The 25,100-nt window shown below is 38.4% G+C and overlaps 2 protein-coding genes across 6 annotated transcripts in view; both read left to right on the plus strand.

Moving 5' to 3' along the window:
- Positions 1-1,083: 1,083 nt before the first annotated feature.
- On the plus strand, positions 1,084-3,252 carry POLR2K (RNA polymerase II, I and III subunit K). 2 transcript variants are annotated; one of them, XM_004325262.4, is made up of 4 exons: positions 1,084-1,225; positions 1,896-1,964; positions 2,301-2,393; positions 3,053-3,252. In XM_004325262.4, exons 2-4 carry the CDS (start codon positions 1,904-1,906, stop codon positions 3,073-3,075), a joined length of 177 nt encoding a protein of 58 aa, XP_004325310.1. In that variant the 5' UTR covers positions 1,084-1,225; positions 1,896-1,903; the 3' UTR covers positions 3,076-3,252. The 2 variants fall into 2 exon arrangements, with proteins under 2 accessions (XP_004325310.1, XP_019780629.1); XM_019925070.3 differs by lacking the exon at positions 1,084-1,225 and adding an exon at positions 1,426-1,562.
- Positions 3,253-6,736: 3,484 nt separating this feature from the next.
- Positions 6,737-25,100, plus strand: part of SPAG1 (sperm associated antigen 1) — a 99,756-nt gene continuing 81,392 nt past the window's right edge. Inside the window, exons 1-4 of one of the 4 annotated variants that reach the window (XM_033842920.2) lie at positions 7,277-7,369; positions 8,007-8,148; positions 8,410-8,497; positions 9,888-10,047. In XM_033842920.2, coding sequence (XP_033698811.1) covers positions 8,112-8,148; positions 8,410-8,497; positions 9,888-10,047 — 285 coding nt within the window. In that variant the 5' untranslated portion in view covers positions 7,277-7,369; positions 8,007-8,111. Of the gene's footprint in view, positions 6,846-7,241; positions 8,149-8,409; positions 8,498-9,887; positions 10,048-25,100 lie in introns of those variants that run through there. The other 3 variants (XM_073794633.1, XM_033842919.2, XM_033842922.2) reach the window with 3 other exon arrangements.

Genomic DNA, 25,100 nt, shown 5'->3' on the forward strand with positions numbered 1-25,100 from the left:
GATGGAAGACCGAAAAGCGGTATAGCCTGCTTAATAAAAACCAAAGTAGTGCATGTTGGGCAGAAAGAAACCTGCTTCTCAGATTAACTAAAATAGTTATTAACAACTGGTTAGTTTCTAAATTTTAATAACTTCATTTTCTTCTCTCTCGTGATATAAGTAAAATACCTGCTGTGAAAGAAGCAAACAAATGCAAATGTTGTGAACCCAACTGTTACTAGTCCCACTAAAATTTTGATCTTTGAAAGAACACGCCTCCACTGGACAAGTCGTTTTGTTCTTCTGGGGAGGAATTAATACATGGGATGAAAGGAGGGTCAATGGACAGCTACCACTACCTAAATCCCTTAGCTTTAAGTGGGAGTAATTGGCATAGCTGCCCGCAAGCCCACCCGTGCTTTAAAACGAGTAAAAGGAGGGGATTACAGGGATGACAGGAGCCTAGGAGAGAAAGGGGCGAAAAGCAAAAACGAAATGATTCTAAGGAAGGATAGGGGCGGCTGCTCCACTGCCCCGGCACAGGTATCAAACGACTGGAAATGCATAATCTGAAAAGTGCTTTTCTACGTGGAAATCAGCGGTGGAGCCGATTCTTCTACGTTCCTCGGAGTAACGGTCAGCCTAAGATTCCACGAGCACTTCACTTGGGTTTCTCTTCTAACCCTCTGCCCTTCTGGAAAAGTGTTACTTTCTACCGACTTCATATGTCAGAGAAACAAACCTCCTTCGACTTGAGGAGCTTCTAAAACGCTTTACTTCCCTGAAAAGTGAAAACAGGTGAGACCGAAACAAGCACTTTTGTCCGGAGTCTGAAATACAGAAAAAGCAGCAGCTGGGCTTCCCTGGTGGCGCAGTGGTTGAGAGTCCGCCTGCCGATGCAGGGGACGCGGGTTCGTGCCCCGGTCCGGGAAGATCCCACATGCTGCGGAGCGGCTGTGCCCGTGAGCCATGGCCGCTGAGCCTGCGCGTCCGTAGCCTGTGCTCCGCAACGGGAGAGGCCACAGCAGTGAGAGGCCCGCGTACCGCAAAAAAACCACAAAAAAACAAACCAAAAAAAACAAACCAGCTTCACCACCTGTACTCAATTAGGCTTTCTCTGCCACACCTGGGGCGGAAGGGGCGGGGACTCCGCTTGCGTCATAAGCCAGCGCCGGAAGTTGGCTGCCATACAGCGGCGAGGCGGAATCTGTTCGGAGAAGCAGGGAAGTTTCTCCGTGTTGCGTGGGTAGGTAATTGGCGGATTGGGGGGGGTGGGTATTTGGGCCCAAACTGGAAAGACGCTAGGGGCTAAACAGGTCTGGTGTGGGGTTAGAGTCGGGAGAGACTGGGGATAGAGTCGATGCTGTTAGGCCTTTGCCTCTTTAGCTGTTGGGTTGTTTGCCTCTTTAGCTGTTGGCGTTTTAGCTGTTGGGAGTTATTTCTTTGTTCTTCCCTTATCTTCGGTTCGCATGTTCTCCTGTTGAGGGATACAGTTTTTTGGCAATCTCTTGCTAAAGTTTGGAACTTGTGTTAAATGAAGACGCGAGCTTTGCAGTCAGATCTAAATCTCTGACTCTTAACAGGTGAATAATCCTGCCCAAATTAACTTCTTTAAACCCCAGTTCCTTCATCTGTAAAATAAGAGTAATACCTCCTAGAATTGTTGTAAAGATTATAATGAAATAGCATGCATAATTGAAATGACATATGTAAAGTGTTTATTACTGTGTCCAGTTTGGGGGTAAATGCACAATACGTTGTTTTTTTTGTTTCGTTCCTTAGACCCACCTATAGGATTTGAAAAAAGCACAGATTAGGAATTGGGACCTTTTTAGCTTTCTCCGAGAAACATGAGGCCTGGTTAGATTTGTGAGGACGCCATTTGAGATATTAAATATTTGAGTCTGTGATTTCAGGGACAACAATGGACACCCAGAAGGACGTTCAACCCCCAAAGCAGCAGCCAATGATATATATCTGTGGAGGTAAGAGTAACGCAAAAGTAAGAGTATTTCACCTCAGTTTTAAAAAAATTATTGCATTTATCTTTGGCTTAAATGAGTCATCTTTAAAGTTAGAAAGCAGAACAACTTTAACAATCTTTAAAAAAATCCTCTTATTAAGATTTCATTTTCTTTCCTAGGAAAAATGCATTGTCTGCCACTCTTTTTCTTTCTCCCTTAATATGTTGGTAATGGCAACATACCCTTGAGACTGAGTATACTATATTTTAGTGCTTTGGGTGAAAAGTATGCTTAAGATAATTTGCTCGTCTGTAATATTTCTCTTTTAGGCATTGAATAAACGTGTTTTGTTTCTAGAATGTCACACAGAAAATGAAATAAAATCAAGGGATCCAATCCGTTGCAGAGAATGTGGATACAGAATAATGTACAAGAAAAGGACTAAAAGATGTATCCTTCTAACTAAGCTTTATGACTATGAGATAAGAGGAAGTGAAAAATAATGCATGGTTTGATAGTCAAAGACTAATTTCTGGTAAAAATGGTAACAACTTGGATTACTTACCAAAAAAACAAAAGGCATGATTAGCACTTTCATGGACCAGTACTCCAACGTATAGACATATACTAAATAATCTAAATACTAGTTGATTTTGGCTTTCATAAGTGTATTTTTTCAGGGATTCTGTATATAAGTACTCATTCTTGAGCTTCAGTTTATGGGCAAACTAAATGATACAAGGAGAAATACAGATATTGAGTTTGTATGCTACCTAATGGAATAAGTGAGGCTTACAAATTAGCTGAAAGACTGAGAGTAAATTGTTATGTAATAACTACCAGTGTTTTTTAGATCACTAAATTATCACTTTTAACACTGCTTTAGTGTTTCTTGGTGCATTGGTCTCGTATCATGGGGGGGGCTAATAATTAAAATAGTTTATTTTTTTAGTTCATTTCTAATTATCATAGTAAATAGTGAACTTCATTCTTTTGTGCATTTTAGATTAAATAACTAGCTTATTGCAAAGAGAAAGTGACTTGGAAGTATTAAATTTTTAATATAATTTTGATGTACTTATTTTGTCCTTAACTCAGTTTTTGTATAGTGGTGGTTTTTGATGCTCGATGAAAGATGAAATACAGAGGAATGTCTTCATTTGGATTTGGATTTGCTATTAATGTTGTCATATAGCTTTTGATTAGTGTACTTTATGAATACAACTATATACACATGATTTCATTTTAAAAACCATATTGTATTTAGGTATCTATTAATAGCTTATATAAAGATATTTTTGTTCAGTTACATGGTTTGTAATTTAATTTTATCGTATATGTAATCTGACACACAATGAAGGTTAAAAGTGATTCCCCAAACTACACTTTAATCAAAACCTAGAATCATCTGGGGCCCTTGTTAAAAATGAAGTTTGCTAGGGCCCTTTAAAGGTCTGATTAAGTAAGTTCCTAGGAAACCACTGTTTTACATCACCAATTGTTTGTAAACTCTCCAGCCTCGTTTTGTATAGAGTATACCAACGCACTTACTATCAGTGTGCATACCTCATTTTGAGTTATAATTTATTTGTTAACTTGGCATAGGCCTTTCTGTATTTGTATATAATGCTTGACTGTTTTTTAAATCTTTGGCAAGGGAAAAGAAACTTTAATGATTGCTTTCTCTAAGGCAAAATCAACCCCAAGTAAAGTGGATGAAGCAGACTATTAAGGCAGGTGCAGTTTCCCAGGTGTAATCATTCATTAAGGTAAAAAACTCTGCTTTCAGGATATAGAAAAAATAGGAGTTGGTTTACACTAAATTGGATGAATGTTTAAAGCTTTTGCCTTGATAGGGATATGGATGCTCAGATACTCCATCTGTTCCAGGATTCGATTAGATATATTTCAACTTTGTTAATAGTTTTGTGTGTTTCGCACATTGAAAGTATTAACTGTGCAACTGTGCCGTTTAAAAAAGAAAACAAAACATTGTTTCTACTACCATCCTCAAATATTAAGTTCTGTAACTTTATTATGTGCTATACAAAGTACTACCATACTCAAGATTTTTCTTTTTAACATCTTTATTGGGGTATAATTGCTTTACAATGGTGTGTTAGTTTCTGCTTTATAACAAAGTGAATCAGTTATACATATACATATGTTCCCATATGTCTTCCCTCTTGCGTTTCCCTCCCTCCCACCCCATACTCAAGATTTTTAAAGAGTGCTTCCTTGGTCCAGGTTTTCCTGGACTGTGGCTTTCATAATTTTGTAATTCTGCATGTTCCTTTTTTTTTTGCGCTATGCGGGCCTCTCACTGTTGTGGCCTCTCCCGTTGCGGAGCGCAGCCTCACTGGCCATGGCTCACGGGCGCAGCCGCTCCGCGGCATGTGGGATCTTCCCAGGCCAGGGCACGAACCCATGTCCCCTGCATCGACAGGCAGACTCTCAACCACTGCGCCACCAGGGAAGCCCTGCCATGTTCCTTCTTGAGCTGGTCCTTTTTGTACAAGAGTCCCAATAAATATCTCTTTATGACAGCCTCCTGAACCACAACTCATTGGGTAATGTTGCTCTTAACTCTTCTAATTTCATCATAGGTCCTTTTTGTATCAGTAGTTTAATTGAATACTATTATTTGGTTAACTAGACAGTGGTTTAATGGGAAAAGTATTAACCACTGGAACTCAAGACCATCGTTTCAGTTACCTCTTCGTGTCCCCATCATCTATAAAATGGATGTAATTTTACCTCTTGCCTACCTGGACAGTTTTAGGAAAAGGTAAAATAGATATAAAATTGCTTTTAAAAGATCCTTTTGAATAGTACTCTATAAATATAAAAATCAGTAAATCTGAGCTTGAAGCTAATACATAACTTGTCCCCTACTAAACTGCTTACCAATGGCTGTAGACACGCAGGTCCATCAAAAATATCAATACACGGAAATTGGTTCAAATCCAGCGCTGCTACTCAATTACTGGCCAGTTTATTTCTTTTGACTTCAGCTTGTCAAAGTCAAGGAATTAATGATAGTTCAGTGCTTTTAGACTCTGAAGCTATCTTCAGAGATTGAAGTTAATGACATTCAAAACCAGTAGATGAAATCATAAATGACCAATTTTAAGAAGATTAAAATATCACATAAAGTGAAAAAGTGTAAACTGAGAACACATAAAAACAAGTTGCCTCCTTACGTGTACAAATACATGCACATCCATCCACCCTCCACCCTCCACCCTCTGCCCAAACTTAAAAGATTACTGGATCTGTTCTGTGGGAACGGACAATATAGGGACGGGATGGTGGGAAGCCAGTTAGGGGCCACCTGTAACAGTTCAGGCTAAGAGTAATGGTGGCTGGGCCAGGGTAGGCGTAGAGGGAGTGAGAAGTAGCTGGTTGTGAGATATGTTTTGAAGTTGAATAGGACTTGTGAATTGGTTAGTACTTAAGAGCACAGTAAACAGTATGGACTTTGGCAAAAGGCTTTGGGTCCGTATTCCCAGAGTGTCCCTTGTTCTATGTCAGTGACTACCAAGATTCACTTTCCTTATTTGTAAAATGGGCATGAAATAATAGCACCTATGTCAAAGGTTTGCTGCAAGATAAAATTAAATACTCCATAAAAACTCTTAATCTAATAACTGTTAACACCATTACAGAAAGTATTAGCATTTTCTGCACAGGTGCTTGTATCAGTCTTAGGATTAGTCTCAGTTACTGGTCTTGCTGTTTTCCATACTCTTTAGCTTGCTCATTGTAGAGTCCTAACCGCTGGACCACTAGGGAATTCCCAGCTTGCTCATTGTAAAATAGAAATTGCACAGCACTGTCTTGCTGAAAATTCTTAGTAGCTTCCCATTTTGATAAAACGAAAACTATTGGGAATAGTATATTTGGGAATAGTATATTTGGTAATAGTATAGACTCCTTTCCTGCCTCTGTCACCACTTCAACCCACCTCTCAATCTTGGTTTTAAGGAGATGTTTGCAGTTCCTTAAGCAGATAACGGACCTTTTTGCCTGTGCTCCTGCCTTTCTCTCTGCCTGAAATGACCTGTCTTGTGTTCTTCCCCAGTGTCAGAATGTCATCTAGTTTTCTGTATTATTGTGGGGAAGTCCAAAACTATTCTTCCTAATGTTTTGTATGTGACCTGTTTTCGCTCTAGAAACTTAGAATTTTCTTTGCCAGTGTCCTGAAATTTTGCAGTTTGTGCCTTGGTATGGGTCTGTTTTCCTTCCCTGTTTTGGTCACTTGGTGGGTGCTTTCAGTCTGGAAACTCAAGCTCTTCAATTCTGGAAATTTTTCTTAAATTGATAACTTCCTACCCTCAGTATTCTCTCTAGATCTTTTAAATCTAATATTAGACCTAACTTTTTCATCTTTTTCGATTTCCTTTTTTTTCTTTATCTGCTCTGTGAAAGATTTCTTCAACTTTACTTTCTAATCCATCTATTAATTATTGGACGCAATATCTTTATGAAGATGATAGTGGTAATTTTCATTTGCCTTCATAGTCTATTTCCTTTGAGTTAGTTTTTATCCTGCTTGTTTATCCAGCATAATTGTATATGTACATAATTGTAACCAGAAAAAAACCAAAGTGTGCGTGAAAAGAAAATTACAGGGCACGTGGAATTGCAACTCTTATTTCTCGGCTAACGTTCTTCTGTTCGAGTGAAGCTGGGTCTGCAAGGCCGATCAGCCGGATGGCAAACCGGAGACTAGCCTGTCATCACGCAGAGGCCCTAATCCCCGCCCCCGGCGGTCCGCCGCAAGCCCTCGGGTGCCACAGTGGGGTGAGTGGGGCGGGGCGACACGCCCCTCCTTGGTTACGAGCCGCGCGACTGGTGGTGTGTGGCTGCGGCTTCCGCAAGGCTTGGGGTCTGAACCAGGTGAGTATCTGCAGGCCAGGAGTAAACTACGTCTCTCCATCGCAATCCCTTCCTCTGGGAGCCGGGGTGGAAGACGGACCCGGAGGAGCAAATGCACTATCGGACTGCAGTTGGAGGGATGTCCTTGTCGGCCGGGGCAACAGCCTGGGGGCCTTCTGTTTCTCGGGGCTGACGGTGGCGGATGTTGGGGCAGAGCGGCAACGCGGAGGTGGTGGTGCGGCGGGGAGGTTCCCGGGCTCTGGCGGCGGCCACCGGTCCTTGTGAACAAAGCAGAGGAATGGGGAGAAGTTTCGTAGAGTCCTAAAGTGCCCCTTGACCGTTGCGGGTTGGCTGTAGAACTCCCGGATCTCAGGCAGTCCCTGACCCGCGCTGTACATAGAAACCGTTGCTACTGCTGGAGGATGCCGTTTCCTTCCGGTCTCTGGCTGCAGGTGGCGCCCAGCCCTGTGGATGCTGGAAAGAACGTGCCTAGGTGGAAGAAAACCATTTTTCGTGTTACTAGCCCATTGCAGTTTGTGCTGGAGGTATTACTGATATACTGATTAGGAAATATGGGAAATGGATGTGGGTTAGGACGGTGGAGAAGAAATTAACGCCAATTAGGACCAAAGTTTTTTCTAATCAGAGGCAAAGAAATTGCAAACAGATGTGGAAGAGTTCTAAATAGAGCAAACAAAGTATTGTATGACTTGTTTTTTGGAGTTTGAGAGTTAACGTTTAGTGGTCTTGAGAATCTCTCCTACCCACCCCCCCCAAGTGGTAGTTTTCAAAAAGGATTCTCAGAAACGTTGAAACAGTGTTCAGAATAAAATTCGCTTGATTAGGTAAGAGGTGTCTTTATCATTTCAAATGTTTTTCACCATATTTTATTCAAATCATAAAATCTCAGGGGCTTCAGGATTCCATTGGCAGGCAGATTCTTAACCACCACGCCACCAGGGAAGTCGGTATATAGTAATTTAGCCCGATGAATGTTAACTGTTCTTATCAGGGAGAGAGAATTTACAATGAGTAGCTTCCTCCTTAGAAGAAATACTCCATCTCCTTTTCTATAGAAATGAAAAATAAATATTACAGAAGTACCTAGATGGTTCCTACTATCCAAATTGAGTATTAATGTATATATTAGATTCATAACTATTTTCCTACACTATATTTCAGCCATGACTGCCAAAGATTATCCATCATTGTGGGGCTTTGGAACAACAAAAACATTTAAAATACCTGTTGAACATTTGGATTTCAAGTATATTGAAAAATGTTCAGATGTTAAACACTTGGAAAAAATTCTTTGTGTGCTCAGGTAAGCGTTTAAAAATCATATCATGTTTCAGTTTGCCAATTTTAATTATATTGTTGACTTCTAAAATTCAAAGCTACATTAGAAATTTTGGAGCAGATTTTCCAATATTGAAATTGTTGTTTTTGTCCATGTTGGGTTCCAAAATAGTGGTTTCAATCCTGTGGTTAGTTTGGCGGGTTCTGGCTAGATCTACTTCCAGCACAAGACTTAGGCTAATTAGTATCCAAGAGGGCATTTTTCTTGCTTCCTGGCACTTTCTAGGAACCGGTAAAGCAGCCGTTAGGAGGCACCTGCGTATGCTGATAAAGTGCTTTGGCACTCTCCCACTTCACACTATCTGCCAGCAAAGGTGGGTGACTCACTGGGAGCCGTCGCATGGGGGATGGGGTGGGGGGGACCCCAGAAGTCAGGGAATCAAGGCCTTTTCTGGGTAAGAGCCCTGTGGCTGTGATTGTCAAACTTTAATATTTGCCAAACATGGTGGTTAGAAAATGCAAATTTGAGGGCCCCACTCCTAGAGATTCTGCTTCAGGAAATCATGAGTGGAGCCCAGGAACGTGTTTTTAACGAGCACACTGGCTGATCATGCAGGTGGTCAAGGGAACTCTACAAGAAACACTGCCCTGTGGCCTACCAACCTGTGCCACCTGTTTGGGGTTTTTTGAGGGATTTTCATTTGGAAGATCGCCTCATTACTGCAGAAGCACTTGTGAGCACAAACTGCCCATTTCCGGGACATCAGTAGTATTCCTTTTGCTCGGCAGTGGTTCTCTCTTTTCTTTCCTCTGATGCCCTTCCTTACTGCTGTGTCCTTTCCTTTTTCTTTCTTTTTTTCCTTTTTCTTTCTTATCACCTTTAGCCTCCTGTCCTTCCTAAGCATCCCTGCTTGTCCCCAGCCAGTGTTGATGTAATAGCCTCATCATATCATTGTTTTCCCTCTGCTTTTCTCAACATATAAGAACGTTTTCATTTTTATTTGATTAAAGACTAAAAGAAAATGGGAAGTTTATGGGATGAAAGAGTTTGAAAGACGTTTTATGAATAGCCTAATTAAATTGTATTGACTTGGGATTATTTTTTTAATTTACTTTGAAAATGGGATTTATTTTTATTTTTCTAAAAATTTAGAAGTAAACAGATTCACAAGAAATGGGGAAAAGATTGATTTTCCTTAAAAAAAAAGCAGAGGAGAACGCATGTCTCTGTATAACTAAGGAATGAATTCTGTTCCTTGAGTGGTTGAATTTAGAGGTGTGTTGTTCTAAACTGTTCTTCTGCCATTTTCTTCCTATCCCTTTGGGGGGAAAAAGAAAATGAGCTAGAACAGTAACTCCTCATTGGAAAGTAAGTCCAAAGTCTCACTCTTTGCCTGTCTCTAATAATGAATCTCCATTTATAAGTTTAAAATTACCTTATATGCAAAATGAACATATGTGTGCTAAAGAGGAGAGAAAATGTTCCCTATTCAACTTTTAAAGTGTGTGATGGAAATTGATGTCTTCTTTGGAGCTCCTTTTCCCCCCTTCATCGCAGTACTCCATAGATTAGCATGTGAAAGTGGAGGTTGCTCTAATTGAGGACGGTGAGGGGAAGGCAGCAGCTCAGCCTTCATCCTCGTTCGGGGCAGACTGTGAGATCTCTGTGGAACCCCTGGGCTCTATGGAACCCAGCTTGCAAACCACTGGTATATATGATCTCTAAATGAAGTGGTAACTCTAAAATTCTGAATTTTTTAAAAGGTCTGGTGAGGAAGGATATTATCCTGAACTTACTGAATTTTGTGAAAAGCGCCTTTCAGGCTTGGCTCCTGGAAGTAGAGCTTTGAGGAGAGAGAAACCTGCAGCGACAGCAGCCAATTTCACAGCAGAAGAATGGGAAAAAATTGACGGTGATATAAAGGTATAGAGTAACATCACTTTTTGTGACATTGTCGTGGATATGTATCTACTTTACTTATCTGAAATCCTAGGCTTCCTTTTTTTGTCAGTAAAGGGCTTTTAGTAGTAATTACTTAGGTGGTACTGGTTGCTTCTTACACCGAGGAGAATATTGTGAATGTGTGTGTGTGTGCGTGTGTGCGTGCGTGCGTGTGTGTATGTATGTCTGTGGATTTGTTGGTGGAGGGTGGGGAGGGCATGCTCATGTATTTTATTTATTCTATTTTTTTTAACATAAATTTATTTATTTATTTGTTTTTGGCTGAGTTGGATCTTTGTTGCTGTGCGCAGGCTTTCTCTAGTTGCAGTGAGCTGGGGCTACTCTTCATTGTGGTGTGCGACCTTCTCATTGCAGTGGCTTCTCTTGTTGCGGTGCGGGGACTCTAGGCGTGCAGGCTTCAGTATTTGTGGCACATGGGCTCAGTAGTTGTGGCTCGCGGGCTCTAGAGCGCAGGCTCGGTAGTTGTGGCGCATAGGCTTAGTTGCTTTGCGGCATGTGGGATCTTCCCGGACCAGGAATTGAGCCCGTGTCTCCTGCATTGGCAGGCAGATCTTTAACCACTGCACCACCAGGGAAGCCCTGCACATGTATTTTAAATGACTGAATAATATCCCATCCTATGAAAGGAACATAATTCAGTCAGCATCTATAAATAGTGTTATGTTTGTTCATAATTTTTTTGTACCATCCTGGTTGTTTCCTCAGGATAAATTATTAGAATTCAAATTACTTGATCAAAGGCTCTAAATATTTTTAAGGCTGTTGAAACACATTTCTGTGTTCTCAGGAAGTTGTACCTTTGTACTCTCCCACCAGCAGTGTGTAAGAATGCTTACTTCAGGTACTCTTCACTGGAAACTGTAATCATTCTTTACATTTTAAAGTCAATTAAACAGTTAAAAAATGATAGTACGTAGTGTATTGTTTGTTTACTAGTATCGTTAAATTTTTAAAAATCTGTCACTTGAATTTCATATTTTGTTAATGACCTGTTTGTGTCTTTACTGATTTCTTTTAATCAGCTTTATTGTTATTATTCACATTCAATAAAAATTAGCTATTTTATAAAACAAACAAATGTATGCAACAAAGCAGAAACAGACTCACAGACATAGAGAACAAAATAGTGGTTACCAGTGGGGAGAGGGAGGAAGGAGGGGCAGGATAGGGGTAAGGGATTAAGAGATACAAACTACTGTATATAAAATAAATAAGCAACAAGGGTGTACAGCACAGGGAAACAGCAATTCTTTTGTAATAACTTTAAATGGAGTATAATCTATAAAAATATTTAATCACTATGTTGTATACCTGAAACTAACATAATACTGTATATTAACTATACTTCAATTTTTTAAAAATTAGCGATTTTATGGTAATTTCACTGAGTTTTGACAAACTGCATTTGCTGTGGAATATTTCCATTATCCCTAAAAGTTTTGTTTTGCCCCTTTGCAGTCAGTGCTGACTCCATACCCTGGCTCCGGGCAACTGCTGAACTGCTTCCTATCATTATAGATTTGCCTTTTCTAGACTTTCATATAAATATAATTATATAGTATATCTTCTTTCATGTCTGGGTTCTTTCACTTAGCATGATGCTTTTGAGATTCATCTATGTTGTTGCATGTGTCCACAGTTCATTCCTTTTAATTGCTGAGTAGTAGTGAATTGTATGGATATCTCACAGTTTAACCATTTACCCATTGATGAACAAATGCCGAAATGTTTTCCAAAGTGGCAATCAATCCTGCCAATAATGGATAAAAGTTCCAGTTGCTCTATATTGTGGTCCATACTTAGTATTGTCAGTTTTGTTAATTTTAGCTATTCTGTTAGGTATATAGTGGTATCTCATTGTGGTTTTCATTTGCGTTTCTCTAATAACTAATGATGTTGAATGGCTTTTCATGTCCTTATTTGTCATCCATATATCTTCTTTTGTAGAGTGTCTTTAAATCCTTTGCCCATTAAAAGAAATAGATTTTTTGTGTTCTTATTGAGTTGTAAAATACACGTCTTTCATGTATTTTACACACAAAGATACATCTTTGCAAATATTTTCTGATATTGTGTGGCTTGCCTTTTCATTTTTTTAACAGTACCTTCGAAAGAGCAAAAGTTTTTACTTTTGATGAAACCGATTTTTCTTTTTATAGTTTGTGCTTTTGTGTCCTATTAAGAAATCTTTGTCTAATTCAAGATCCCTAAATTTTCTCCTATGATTCTTCTAGAAAGTTTATAGTTTTAGCTCTTAAATATACGTCTAAGATCTGTTTCATTTTTTAGACACACACACAAATATATACATACATACGCATACATATATTTGTACATACTAATATGGATATCCAAAAGTTCACGTGTCATTTAATGAAAGATTATCCTCTCCTCATTGAAATTCTTGGTACCATTATCAAAAATCAACTGACCATGTATGTTTAAGTCTATTTCTGAACTCTCTCTATTCTGTTCATCAATCTAAATGTGTGTCTTTACACCAGTACTCCATTGTCTTCATTACAGTAAGTCTATTTTTTAATTTTAATTTTATCAACATATTGGAGTATAGTTGATTTACAGTGTTGTGTTAGTTTCAGGTGTACAGCAAAGTGATTCAGTTATACATTTTTATATATATTCTTTTTCAGATTCTTTCCCATATATGCACTAAGTCTTGAAATCAGATAGTGTGAGTCCTCCAACTCTGTTCTTCATTTTCAGAGCTGTTTTGGGTGTTCCAGGTCCTTTGCTCGCGAATTTCTCTCTCTCTTTTTTTTTTTAACCTCTTTATTGGGGTAAAATTGCTTTACAGTGGTGTGTTAGTTTCTCCTTTATTACAAAGTGAATCAGTTATACGTATACATATGTTCCCATATCTCTTCCCTCTTGCGTCTCCCTCCCTCCCACACTCCCTATCCCACCCATCCAGGTGGTCACAAAGCACCGAGCTGATCTCCCTGTGCTATGCAGCTGCTTCCCACTAGCTATCTATTTTACGTTTGGTAGTGTATATATGTCCATGCCTCTCTCTCGCTTTGTCACAGCTCACCCTTCCCCCTCCCCATATCCTCAAGTCCGTTCTCTAGTAGGTCTGTGTCTTTATTCCTGTCTTACCCCTCGGTTCTTCATGACATTTTTTTTTTTCTTAAATTCCATATATATGTGTTAGCGAACGGTATTTGTCTTTCTCTTTCTGACTTACTTCACTCTGTATGACACACTCTAGGTCTATCCACCTCATTACAAATAGCTCAATTTCATTTCTCTTTATGGCTGAGTAATATTCCATTGTATATATGTGCCACATCTCCTTTATCCATTCATCCAAAGATGGGCACTTAGGTTGTTTCCATCTCTGGGCTATTGTAAATAGAGCTGCAATGAGCATTTTGGTACATGACTCTTTTTGAATTATGGTTTTCTCAGGGTATATGCCCAGTAGTGGGATTGCTGGGTCATATGTTAGTTCTATTTGTAGTTTTTTAAGGAACCTCCATACTATTCTCCATAGTGGCTGTACCAATTCACATTCCCACCAGCAGAGCAAGAGTGTTCCCATTTCTCCACACCCTCTCCAGCATTTATTGTTTCTAGATTTTTTGATGATGGCCATTCTGACTGGTGTGAGATGATATCTCATTGTAGTTTTGATTTGCATTTCTCTAATGATTAATGATGTTGAGCATTCTTTCATGTGTTTGTTGGCAGTCTGTATATCTTCTTTGGAGAAATGTCTATTTAGGTCTTCTGCCCATTTTTGGATTGGGTTGTTTGTTTTTTTGTTATTGAGCTGCATGAGCTGCTTGTAAATTTTGGAGATTAATCCTTTGTCAGTTGCTTCATTTGCAAATATTTTCTCCCATTCTGAGGGTTGTCTTTTGGTCTTGTTTAGGGTTTCCTTTGCTGTGCAAAAGCTTTGAAGTTTCATTAGGTCCCATTTGTTTCTTTTTGCTTTTATTTCCATTTCTCTAGGAGGTGGGTCAAAAAGGATCTTGCTGTGATTTATGTCATAGAGTGTTCTGCCTATATCTTCCTCTAAGAGTTTGATAGTTTCTGGTCATATATTAAGGTCTTTAATCCATTTTGAGCTTATTTTTGTGTATGGTGTTAGGGAGTGATCTAATCTCATACTTTTACATGTACTTGTCCAGTTTTCACAGCACCACTTATTGAAGAGGCTGTCCTTTCTCCACTGTACATTCCTGCCTCCTTTATCAAAAATAAGGTGACCATATGTGCGTGGGTTTATCTCTGAGCTTTCTATCCTGTTCCATTGATCTATCTTTCTGCTTTTGTGCCAGTACCATACTGTCTTGACTACTGTAGCTTCGTAGTATAGTCTGAAGTCAGGGAGCCTGATTCCTCCACCTCCGTTTTTCTTTCTCAAGATTGCTTTGGCTATTCGGGGTCTTTTTTGTTTCCATACAAATTGTAAAATTTTTTTGTTCTAGTTCTTTGAAAAATGCCATTGGTAGTTTGATAGGGATTGCATTGAATCTGTAGATTGCATTGGGTAGTAGAGTCATTTTCACAATGTTGATTCTTCCAATCCAAGAACATGGTATATCTCTCCATCTATTTGTATCATCTTTAATTTCTTTCATCAGTGTCTTATAATTTTCTGCATACAGGTCTTTTGTCTCCTTGGGTAGGTTTATTCCTAGGTATTTTATTCTTTTTGTTGCAGTGGTAAATGGGAGTGTTTTCTTGATTTCACTTTCAGATTTTTCATCATTAGTGTATAGAAATGCCAGAGATTTCTGTGCATTAATTTTATATCCTGCAACTTTACCAAATTCATTGATTAACTCTAGTAGTTTTTTGGTAGCATCTTTAGGATTCTTTATGTATAGTATCATGTCATCTGCAAACAGTGACAGCTTTACTTCTTCTTTTCCACTTTGGATTCCTTTTATTTCCTTTTCTTCTCTGATTGCTGTGGCTAAAACTTCCCAAACTATGTTGAATAAGAGTGGTGAGAGTGGGCAACCTTGTCTTGTTCCTGATCTTAGTGGAAATGCTTTCAGTTTTTCACCATTGAGGACGATGTTGGCTGTGGGTTTGTCATATATGGCCTTTATCATATTGAGGAAAGTTCCCTTTATGCCTACTTCTGCAGGGTTTTTATTATAAATGGGTGTTGAATTTTGTCAAAAGCTTTCTCTGCATCTATTGAGATGATCATGTGGTTTTTCTCCTCCAATGTGTTAATATGGTTTATCACATTGATTGATTTGTGTATATTGAAGAATCCTTGCATTCCTGGAGTAAAACCCACTTGATCATGGTGTATGATCCTTTTAATGTGCTGTTGGATTCTGTTTGCTAGTATTTTGTTGACGATTTTTGAATCTATGTTCATCAGTGATATTGGCCTGTAGTTTTCTTTCTTTGTGACATCCTTGTCTGGTTTTGGTATCAAAGTGATGGTGGCTTCGTAGAATGAATTTGAGAGTGTTCCTCCCTCTGCTATATTTTGGAAGAGTTTGACAAGGATAGGTGTTAGCTCTTCTCTAAATGTTTGATAGAATTCACCTGTGAAGCCATCTGGTCCTGGGCTTTTGTTTGTTGGAAGATTTTCAATCACAGTTTCAATTACAGTGCTTGTGATTGGTCTGTTCATATTTTCTATTTCTTCCTGATTCAGTCTTGGCAGGTTGTGCATTTCTAAGAATTTGTCCATTTCTTCCAGGTTGTCCATTTTATTGGCATAGAATTGCTTGTAGTAATCTCTCATGTGATCCTTTGTATTTCTCATGATCCTTTGTATTTCTGCAGTGTCAGTTGTTACTTCTCCTTTTTCATTTCTAATTCTATTGATTTGAATCTTCTCCCTTTTTTCTTTGATGACTCTGGCTAATGGTTTATCAATTTTGTTTATCTTCTCAAAAAACCAGCTTTTAGTTTTAGCGATCCCTGCAATCGTTTCCTTCATTTCTTTTTCATTTATTTCTGATCTGATTTTTATGATTTCTTTCCTTCTGCTAACTTTGGGGTTTTTTTGTTCTTCTTTCTCTAATTGCTTTAGGTGCAAGGTTAGGTTGTTTATTCGAGATGTTTCCTGTTTCTTAAGGTGGGCTTGTATTGCTATAAACTTCCCTCTTAGAACTGCTTTTGCTGCTTCCCGTAGGTTTTGGGTCGTTGTGTCTCCATTGTCATTTGTTTCTAGGTTTTTTTTTTTTTTTTTTTTTCCCCTGATACGTGGGCCTCTCACGGTTGTGGCCTCTCCCGTTGCGGAGCACAGGCTCCGGACGCGCAGGCTCAGCGGCCATGGCTCACGGGCCCAGCCGCTCCGAGGCACGTGGGATCTTCCCGGACCGGTGCGCGAACCCGCGTCCCCTGCATTGGCAGGCGGACTCTCAACCACTGTGCCACCAGGGAAGCCCTCTAGGTATTTTTGATTTCCTCTTTGATTTCTTCAGTGATCACTTCGTTATTAAGTAGTGTATTGTTTAGCCTCCATGTGTTTGTATTTTTTACAGATCTTTTCCTGTAATTGATATCTAGTCTCATAGTGTTGTGGTCGCAAAAGATACTTGATACCATATTAATTTTCTTAAAATAACCTAGGCTTGATTTGTGACCCAAGATATGATCTATCCTGGAGAATGTTCCATGAGCACTTGAGAAAAATGTGTATTCTGTTGTTTTTGGTTGGAGTGTCCTATAAATATCAATAAAGTCCATCTTGTTTAATGTATCATTTAAAGCTTGTGTGTCCCTATTTATTTTCATTTTGGATGATCTGTTCATTGGTGAAAGTGGGGTGTTAAAGTCCCCTTCTATGAATGTGTTACTGTTGATTTCCCCTTTTATGGCTGTTAGTATTTGCCTTATGTATTGAGGTGCTCCTATATGTTGGGTGCATAAATATTTACAATTGTTATATCTTCTTCTTGGATCAATCCCTTGATCATTATGTAGTGTCCTTCTTTGTCCCTTGTAATAGTCTTTATTTTAAAGTCTATTTTGTCTGATATGAGAATTGCTACTTCAGCTTTCTTTTGGTTTCCATTTGCATGGAATATATTTTCCCATCCCCTTACTTTCAGTCTGTATGTGTCTCTATGTCTGAAGTGGATCTCTTGTAGACAGCATATATATGGGTCTTGTTTTTGTATCCATTCAGCCAATCTGTGTCTTTTGGTGGGAGCATTTAGTCCATTTACATTTAAGGTAATTATCGATATGTATGTTCCTATTCCCATTTTCTAAATTGTTTTGGGTTCGTTATTGTAATTCTTTTCCTTCTCTTGTGTTTCTTGCCTAGAGAAGTTCCTTTAGCATTTGTTGTAAAGCTGGTTTGGTGGTGCTGAACTCTCTCAACTTTTGCTTGTCTGTAAAGGTTTTAATTTCTCCATCAAATCTGAATGAGATCCTTGCTGGGTAGAGTAATCTTGGTTGCAGGTTTTTCTCCTTCATCACTTTAAATGTGTCCTGCCACTCCCTTCTGGCTTGCAGAGTTTCTGCTGAAAGATCAGCTGTTAACCTTATGGGGATTCTCTTGTGTGTTATTTGTTGTTTTTCCCTTGCTGCTTTTAATATGCTTTCTTTGTTTTTAATTTTTGACAGTTTGATTAATATGTGTCTTGGCGTATTTCTCCTTGGATTTATGCTGTATGGGACTCTCTGTGCTTCCTGGACTTGATTAACTATTTCCTTTCCCCTATTAGGGAAGTTTTCAACTATAATCTCGTCAAATATTTTTCTCAGTCCCTTTCTTTTTCTCTTCTTCTTCTGTAACCCCTATAATTCGAATGTCGGTGCGTTTAATGTTGTCCCAGAGGTCTCTGAGACTGTCCTCAGTTCTTTTTATTCTGGTTTCTTTATTCTGCTTTGCAGTAGTTATTTCCACTATTTTATCTTCCAGGTCACTTATCCTATCTTCTGTCTCAGTTTTTCTGCTATTGATCCCATCTAGAGTATTTTTCATTTCATTTACTGTGTTGTTCATTGTTGTTTGTTTCATCTTTAGTTCTTCTAGGTCCTTGTTAAATGTTTCTTGCATTTTGTCTATTCTTTTTCCAAGATTTTGGATCATCTTTACTATCATTATTCTGAATTCTTTTTCAGGTAGACTGCCTATTTCCTTTTATTTGTTATGTCTGGTGGGTTTTTATCTTGTTCCTTCATTTGTGGTGAGTTTTTCTGTCTTCTCATTTTGCTTATCTTACTGTGTTTGGGGTCTCCTTTTTGCAGGCTGCAGGTTCGTAGTTCCCGTTGTTTTTTGTGTCTGTCACCAGTGGCTAAGGTTGGTTGGTTCAGTGGGTTGTGTAGGCTTCCTGGTGGAGGGGACTAGTGCCTGTGTTCTGGTGGATGAGGCTGGATCTTGTCTTTCTGGTGGGTAGGTCCACGTCTGGTGGTGTGTTTTGGGGTGTCTGTGGACTTATTATGATTTTAGACAGCCTCTCTGCTAATGGGTGGGGTTGTGTTCCTCTTTTGCTAGTTGTTTGGCATAGGGTGTCCAGCACTGTAGCTTGCTGGTCGTTGAGTGAAGTTGGGTCCTGGCGTTGAGATGGGGATCTCTGGGAGATTTTCGCCGTTTGATATTATGTGGAGCTGGGAGGTCTCTTGTTGACCAGTGTCCTGAAGTTGGCTCTCCCAGCTCAGAGGCACAGCACTGACTCCTGGCTGCAGCACCAAGAGCCTTTCCTCCACACGGCTTTCGCGCCACCGTAGTCTCGAAGCTCCTGCCACTGCTCCTCAGGCCGGGTTCCTGTGGGAGCTGCTTGCCAATTTCTACAAAATAGCTTGCTTGTATTTGAGTTGGGATTGTGTTGAATTTGTGGATCAATTTTGGAGGAATTGATATCTTAACAATATTGAGATTTCTGATCCATGAACATATATTTTTTCTGTTCACATAGGTCTTTAATGAAGCAGTGTCTCATAGTTTTCAGTGTATACTTCTTATTTTTAATGAAATTTATTTCTAAGTATCTAATATATTTTATGCTACTGTAAAAGTTAATGTTTTAATTTAAATTTTTTTTGCTCATTCTTAGTCACTTCAGTTATGAAATTTTATTGGTTTATATAAAATTTATTATCTTAACCATTTTTTTTTTTTTGCGGTACGCGGGCCTCTCCCTGTTGTGACTCTCCCGTTGCGGAGTACAGGCTCTGGATGCGCAGGCTCAGCGGCCATGTCTCACAGGCCTAGCCGCTCCACGGCATGTGGGATGTTCCCGGACCGGGGCATGAACCTGTGTCCCATGCATCGGCAGGTGGACTCTCAACCACTGCGCCACCAGGGAAGCCCCTATCTTAACCATTTTTAAGTGTACAGTTCATTAGTGTTAAGTATATTCATATTGTTGTGCAACCAATCTCAAAAACTTTTTCATCTTCCAAAACTGAAGTTCTCTACCCATTAAATAACAACTCTCCAATCCCACCCCCACCACCAGCCCCTGGCAACCACCATTCTACTTTCTGTTTTATTTCTTTTTTGATCCGTTTACATTCTTTTTTATTTTTTTATTGCAGTATAGTTGATTTACAATGTTGTGTCAGCATCAGGTGTACAGCACAGTGATTCAGTTATACATACATGTATATCTATCTTTTTTCTGATTCTTTTCCCTTATAGGTTATTACAAAATATTGAGTATAGTTCCCTGTGCTACACAGTAGGTCCTTGTTGATTATTTTATATATAGTAGTGTATATATATTAATCCCAAACTCCTAATTTATCCCTCCCCCCCCTTCCCTTTTGATAACCGTAAGTTTGTTTTCTATGTCTGTGGGCCTATTTCTGTTTTGTTTATAAGTTCATTTATATCATTTTTTTTGGATTCCATATATAAACAGTATCATATGATGTTGGTCTTTCTCTGTCTGGCTTTTCACTTAGTATAATCATCTCTAGTCCATCCATGTTGCTGCAGATGGCATCATTTCATTCTTTTTTATGGCTGAGTAATATTCTGCTGAATAAATATACCACATCTTCCTTATCCATTCACCTGTTGATAGACATTAAGGTTGCTTGCATGTCTTGGCTATTGTAAACAGTGCTGCAATGAACATTGGGGTGCATATATCTTTTCCAATTACGGTTTTATCCAGATGTATGCTCAGGAGTGGGATTGCAGTATCATATGGTAACTCTATTTTTAGTTTTATAAGGAACCTCTATACTGTTCTCCATAGTGGCTGCACCAATTTACATTCCCACCAACAGTGTAGGAGAGTTCCTTTTTCTCCACACCCTCTCCAACATTTATTATTTGTAGACTTTTTGACGATGGCCATTCTGACCAATGTGAGGTGATACTTTATTGTAGTTTTGATTTGCATTTCTCTAATAATTAGTGACGTTGAGCATCTTTTCATGTGCCTTTTGGCCTTCTGTATGTCTTCTTTGGAGAAATGTCTCTTTAGATCTTCTGCCCATTTTTTTGATTTTATATATGTATATATATATATATATATATATATAAAACGGTATTAGCTGTTTGTATATTTTGGAGATTAATCTTTTGTCATTTGCATCATTTGCAAATATTTTCTCCTATTCTGTAGGTGTTCCTTTCGTTTTGTTTGTGGTTTCCTTTGCTGTGCAAAAGCTTTTAAGTTTAATTAGGTACCATTTGTTTATTTTTGTCTTTATTTCCATTATTCTAGGAGATGGATCTAAAAAGATATTGCTGCAATTTATGTCAAAGAGTGTTCTGCCTATGTTTTCCTCTAGGAGTTTTAAAGTATCCAGTCTTAAATCTATTTTTATTTATTTATTTATTTATTTATTTTTTGCGGTACGCGGGCCTCTCACTGTTGTGGCCTCTCCCGTTGCGGAGCACAGGCTCCGGACGCGCAGGCTCAGCGGCCATGGCTCACGGGCCTAGCCACTCCACAGCATGTGGGATCTTCCCGGACCGGGGCACGAACCCATCCATGTTCCCTGCATCGGCAGGTGGACTCTCAACCACTGCGCCACCAGGGAAGCCCTTTAATTTATTTTTGTATGTGGTGGGAGAGAATGTTCTAATTTCATTCTTTTACATGTGGCTGTCCAGTTTTCCCAGCACCACTTATTGAAGAGTCTGTCTTTTCTCCGTTGTGTATTCTTGCCTCCTTTGTCATAGATTAATGACCTAGGTGTTTGGGTTTATTTCTCGGCTGTCTATCCTGTTCCGTTGATCTATATTTCTGTTTTTTGTGCCAGTACCATACTGTTGTGATTATTGTAGCTTTATAGCATAGTCTGAAGTCAGGAAGCCTGATTCCTCCAGCTTCATTTTTCTCTCTCAGGATTGCTTTTGGCTCTTTGGGGTCTTTTGTGTTTCCATACAAATGTAAAATTTTTTGTTCTAGTTCTGTGAGAAATGCCATTGGTAATTTGATAGGGATTGCATTGAATGTGTAAATTGCCTTGGGTAATATAGTCATTTTGACAATATTGATTCTTCTAATCCAAGAACATGGTATATCTTTCCATCTCTTTGTGTCATCATCGATTTCTTTCATCAGCCTCTTATAGATTTTGGAGTACAGAGCATTTGCCTCCTTGGGTAGGTTTATTCCTAGGTATTTTATTCTTTTTTATGTGATGATAAATGGGATTGTTTCCTTAATTTTTCTTTCTGATCTTTTGTTGTTAATGTATAGAAATGCAACAGATTTCTGTGTGTTAAGTTTGTATCCTGCGACTTTACCAAATTCATCGATGAGCTTTAATAGTTTTCTGGTAGCATCTTTAGGATCTTCTATGTATAATAAGTATCATGTCATCTGCAAATTGTGACAGTTTAACAACTTCTTTTCCAGTTTGGATGCCTTTTATTTCTTTTTCTTCTCTGATTGCTGTGGCTAGGACTTCAAAAACTTTGTTGAATAAAAGTGGCGAGATTGGACATCCTTTTCTTCTTCCTGTTCCTGTATGATGTTAGCTGTGAGTTTGTCATTTATGGCCTTTGTTATGTGGAGGTATGTTCCCTCTTTGCCCATTTTCTGGAGAGTTTTTATCATAAATGGATGTTGAATTTTATCAAAAGCTTTTTCTGCATCTATTGACCATTCTACTTTCTGTTTCTTTGAGTTTGGCTAATCTAGATACCTCATATCAGTAGAATTTTAATTTCAATTTCTACTTGTACATTGCAAGCTTATAGTTATCTAAAATTGGCCTTTTTATATTGACTGTGTATCCTGTGTCTTGTTTAATTCAAACTAACACATTCGTTCTAGTAGCTTTTTTTGTAGATTCCTTGGATTTTCTTTATGGAAGATTATGGCATCTGTGAATATTGAAAGATTTTCTTCTTTTCCATACTGGCTGCCTTTTATTCCTTTTACTTGCCTTATTCCATTGGCTTGGACCTCTAGTACAATGTTGAAATGAGAGCAGCTATCTTTGTCTTGTTCCCAATCTTAGGTGAAATATCCAGCCTTTCATTGTTACTTTCAGATTTGTATAAATGTCCTATATCAGGTTGAGGAAGTTCCCTTCTGTTCCATGTTTGATGGATGGAGAATTTTTATCATGAATGGATATTGAATTTTGTGAAATGCTTTTCCTGCATTTATTGAGATGAACATATGGTTTTCTTACTAGTCTGTTAATAAGGTAATTTATGTACACTGTTTTTGAGTGTTATAGTAACCTTGCATTCCAGGATAAACCCTACTCATCATGATGTATCTTTTTCATATGGATTGGATTGCTAAAATTTTGTCAAGGACTTTTTGTGTCTATGGATCATGAGAGATATTGGCCTGTAGTTTTCTTGTAATGTCATTGTCTAGTTTCTTAGCAGGGTACTGTTGACCTCAGAGTGAGTTGGAAAGTATTCTCTCTTCTGTTTCCTAGAAAAGCTTGTGTATAATTGATATTATTTCTTCCTTAAATGTTTTCTAGAATTTACCATTGACGCCATCTGGGCCTCAAGTTTTCTTTATTGGTAAGGTTTTAACTACCAATTAAATTTAATTTAATTCAGTTTCTTTAGTAGACTCAGGGCTATTCGGGTTATCTTCAGAGCTTTCTCTCTGTCCAGATCTCTCCTCTCAGAAATCTTGCCTCCTCAGTTCTTGCAATCTTGGTCTCCCCAAAGTCTGACCTCTGTTCTTCTAAATTCATTGAGACCCAAGACTATTTCCTTTCCCTATGCTGTAGCCTGGAAACACTAGGCAGTCAGTTTGGAGCAAACGTAGGGTTTACCTCATTTGTTTTCCTTCTTTCAAGAATTATTGTCCTGTGCCACCTGTTGTCCAGCGTCTGAAAACTATTGTTTCATATATCGGGTTTTCTAAAGTTTAGGCAGGAGGGTAAATTTAGTCCCTGTTACTTTGTCAGAGCCAGAGCTCCTTTATTGACTTTTCTATTGATATGTTTCTTATTTATTTGTAAGAGTTCTTTCCTACATATTTTAATTTTTCCCTCAATTTGTTAATTTGCCTTATAAGTTTTGTGTGTGATGTTTATTTATTTTTATGTAACCACACCTCTTGATTTTATCCTTTATGATCTTTACATTTGTTTTATACTTAGGAAGACTCTGTCTCCACCAGATACATATTTACTTATATCGTCTCATAGTTCCTTTGTGGCTTCATTTTGCTTAAGAAATATATATATTTTTAAACAGACTCTGGGAAAACAAATTTTTTTGGTTTTACTTTATTTTATTCAGTGTATTTTTTTCTGAGGTAAATCATACACTTGAAAACAATTTTAAGTTATGTGTATTCTCTAACTCAGAATGCTAATTTTTAAAAACTTTCAGCTTTCTCATTTTGTCATTTTATTGACTTGAGTTTGAAAATTTGGTAATTAATTTACAGGTTAAAATAGCAGTTTTTGTCCAGCGTTCTTTGGCTTTATTTTCTGAGGGGTAAACAGCCGTTTTAATTGCAGGGCCTGTTTGTTCTTTCTCGGTCAATTCTTAAGTTAGTTTCCTTCTCATCTCCTTTCCTTCATACTTTTTCCCTTGATTTTCTTTTTCTCTTCCTGTTTCTCCTGTTTGCCTCCTTTTCATCCTCCCTGCCTCCTATATGGGTAGGACAGTTAATATAGTTTATCCTAGCCCCTGTTTGAAGAGTGTCTGACAAATATTAGACCCTCACTATATATCTGCTGAATAATAAATAATAGAATTTCACAGATAATAAGGAAATATCTTACTCAGTTTTTCTGGCCTCTGTGACGATTCAGTTTAATAAACATTATTGTGAACCTAGTATGTGCCAGACACTGTGCTGGGTTTTTTTGTTTGTTTTAAGTACTTCACCTTTTCTTGTATCTAAGTTAAGTTTTTCAGGGAATTTGTTTATTTTATCTAACTTGCAAAGTTATTGGTATAAATTTGTCTAAAACATCCCCTTATTTTTTTAATATCTGTAGAATTATTAGTGACGTACCTCTTTTATCCCTGATACTAGTAATTTGTATTTTTTCCTTTCACTTTCTTTTGACTAGTCTTGCTAAGTGTTTGTCAGTTGTATTAATTTATTTCCAGAAAAACTAGTTTTGGGCTTCCCTGGTGGCACAGTGGTTGAGAGTCCGCCTGCCGATGCAGGGGACATGGGTTCGTGCCCCGGTCTGGGAAGATCCCACATGCCGCGGAGCGGCTGGGCCTGCCAGCCATGGCCGCTGGGCCTGCACGTCCGGAGCCTGTGCTCCGTAATGGGAGCGGCCACAACAGTGAGAGGCCCACTTACCACAAAAAAAACAAAAAACAAAACAAAACAAAAAAACTAGTTTTGAATGTTGATTTTCTTTATTTTTCTATTATCTGTTTTACAGATTCCTACTTTTATTTTTTAATATTTTTATTTCCTTCTACCTACTTTGGCTTTAATGTGTTTTCTCTCTCTTCATTAGTTTTTTAAGGTAGAAGCTTAAATAATTGGATCTTAAGCCTTTCTTCTTGTTTAAAGTTGTATATTTCCCTCTAATACTTTATCTGAATCCTACAAATTATATGTCATGTTTTCATTATCACTTAGTTCAAATTATTTTCCAATTTCCCATCTGATTTCCTTTTTTAACCCATGATCTCTTTA

This window comes from Tursiops truncatus, chromosome 17 (assembly GCF_011762595.2).
Source record: "Tursiops truncatus isolate mTurTru1 chromosome 17, mTurTru1.mat.Y, whole genome shotgun sequence".
In the NCBI taxonomy this organism is placed as follows: Eukaryota; Metazoa; Chordata; class Mammalia; order Artiodactyla; family Delphinidae; genus Tursiops; species Tursiops truncatus.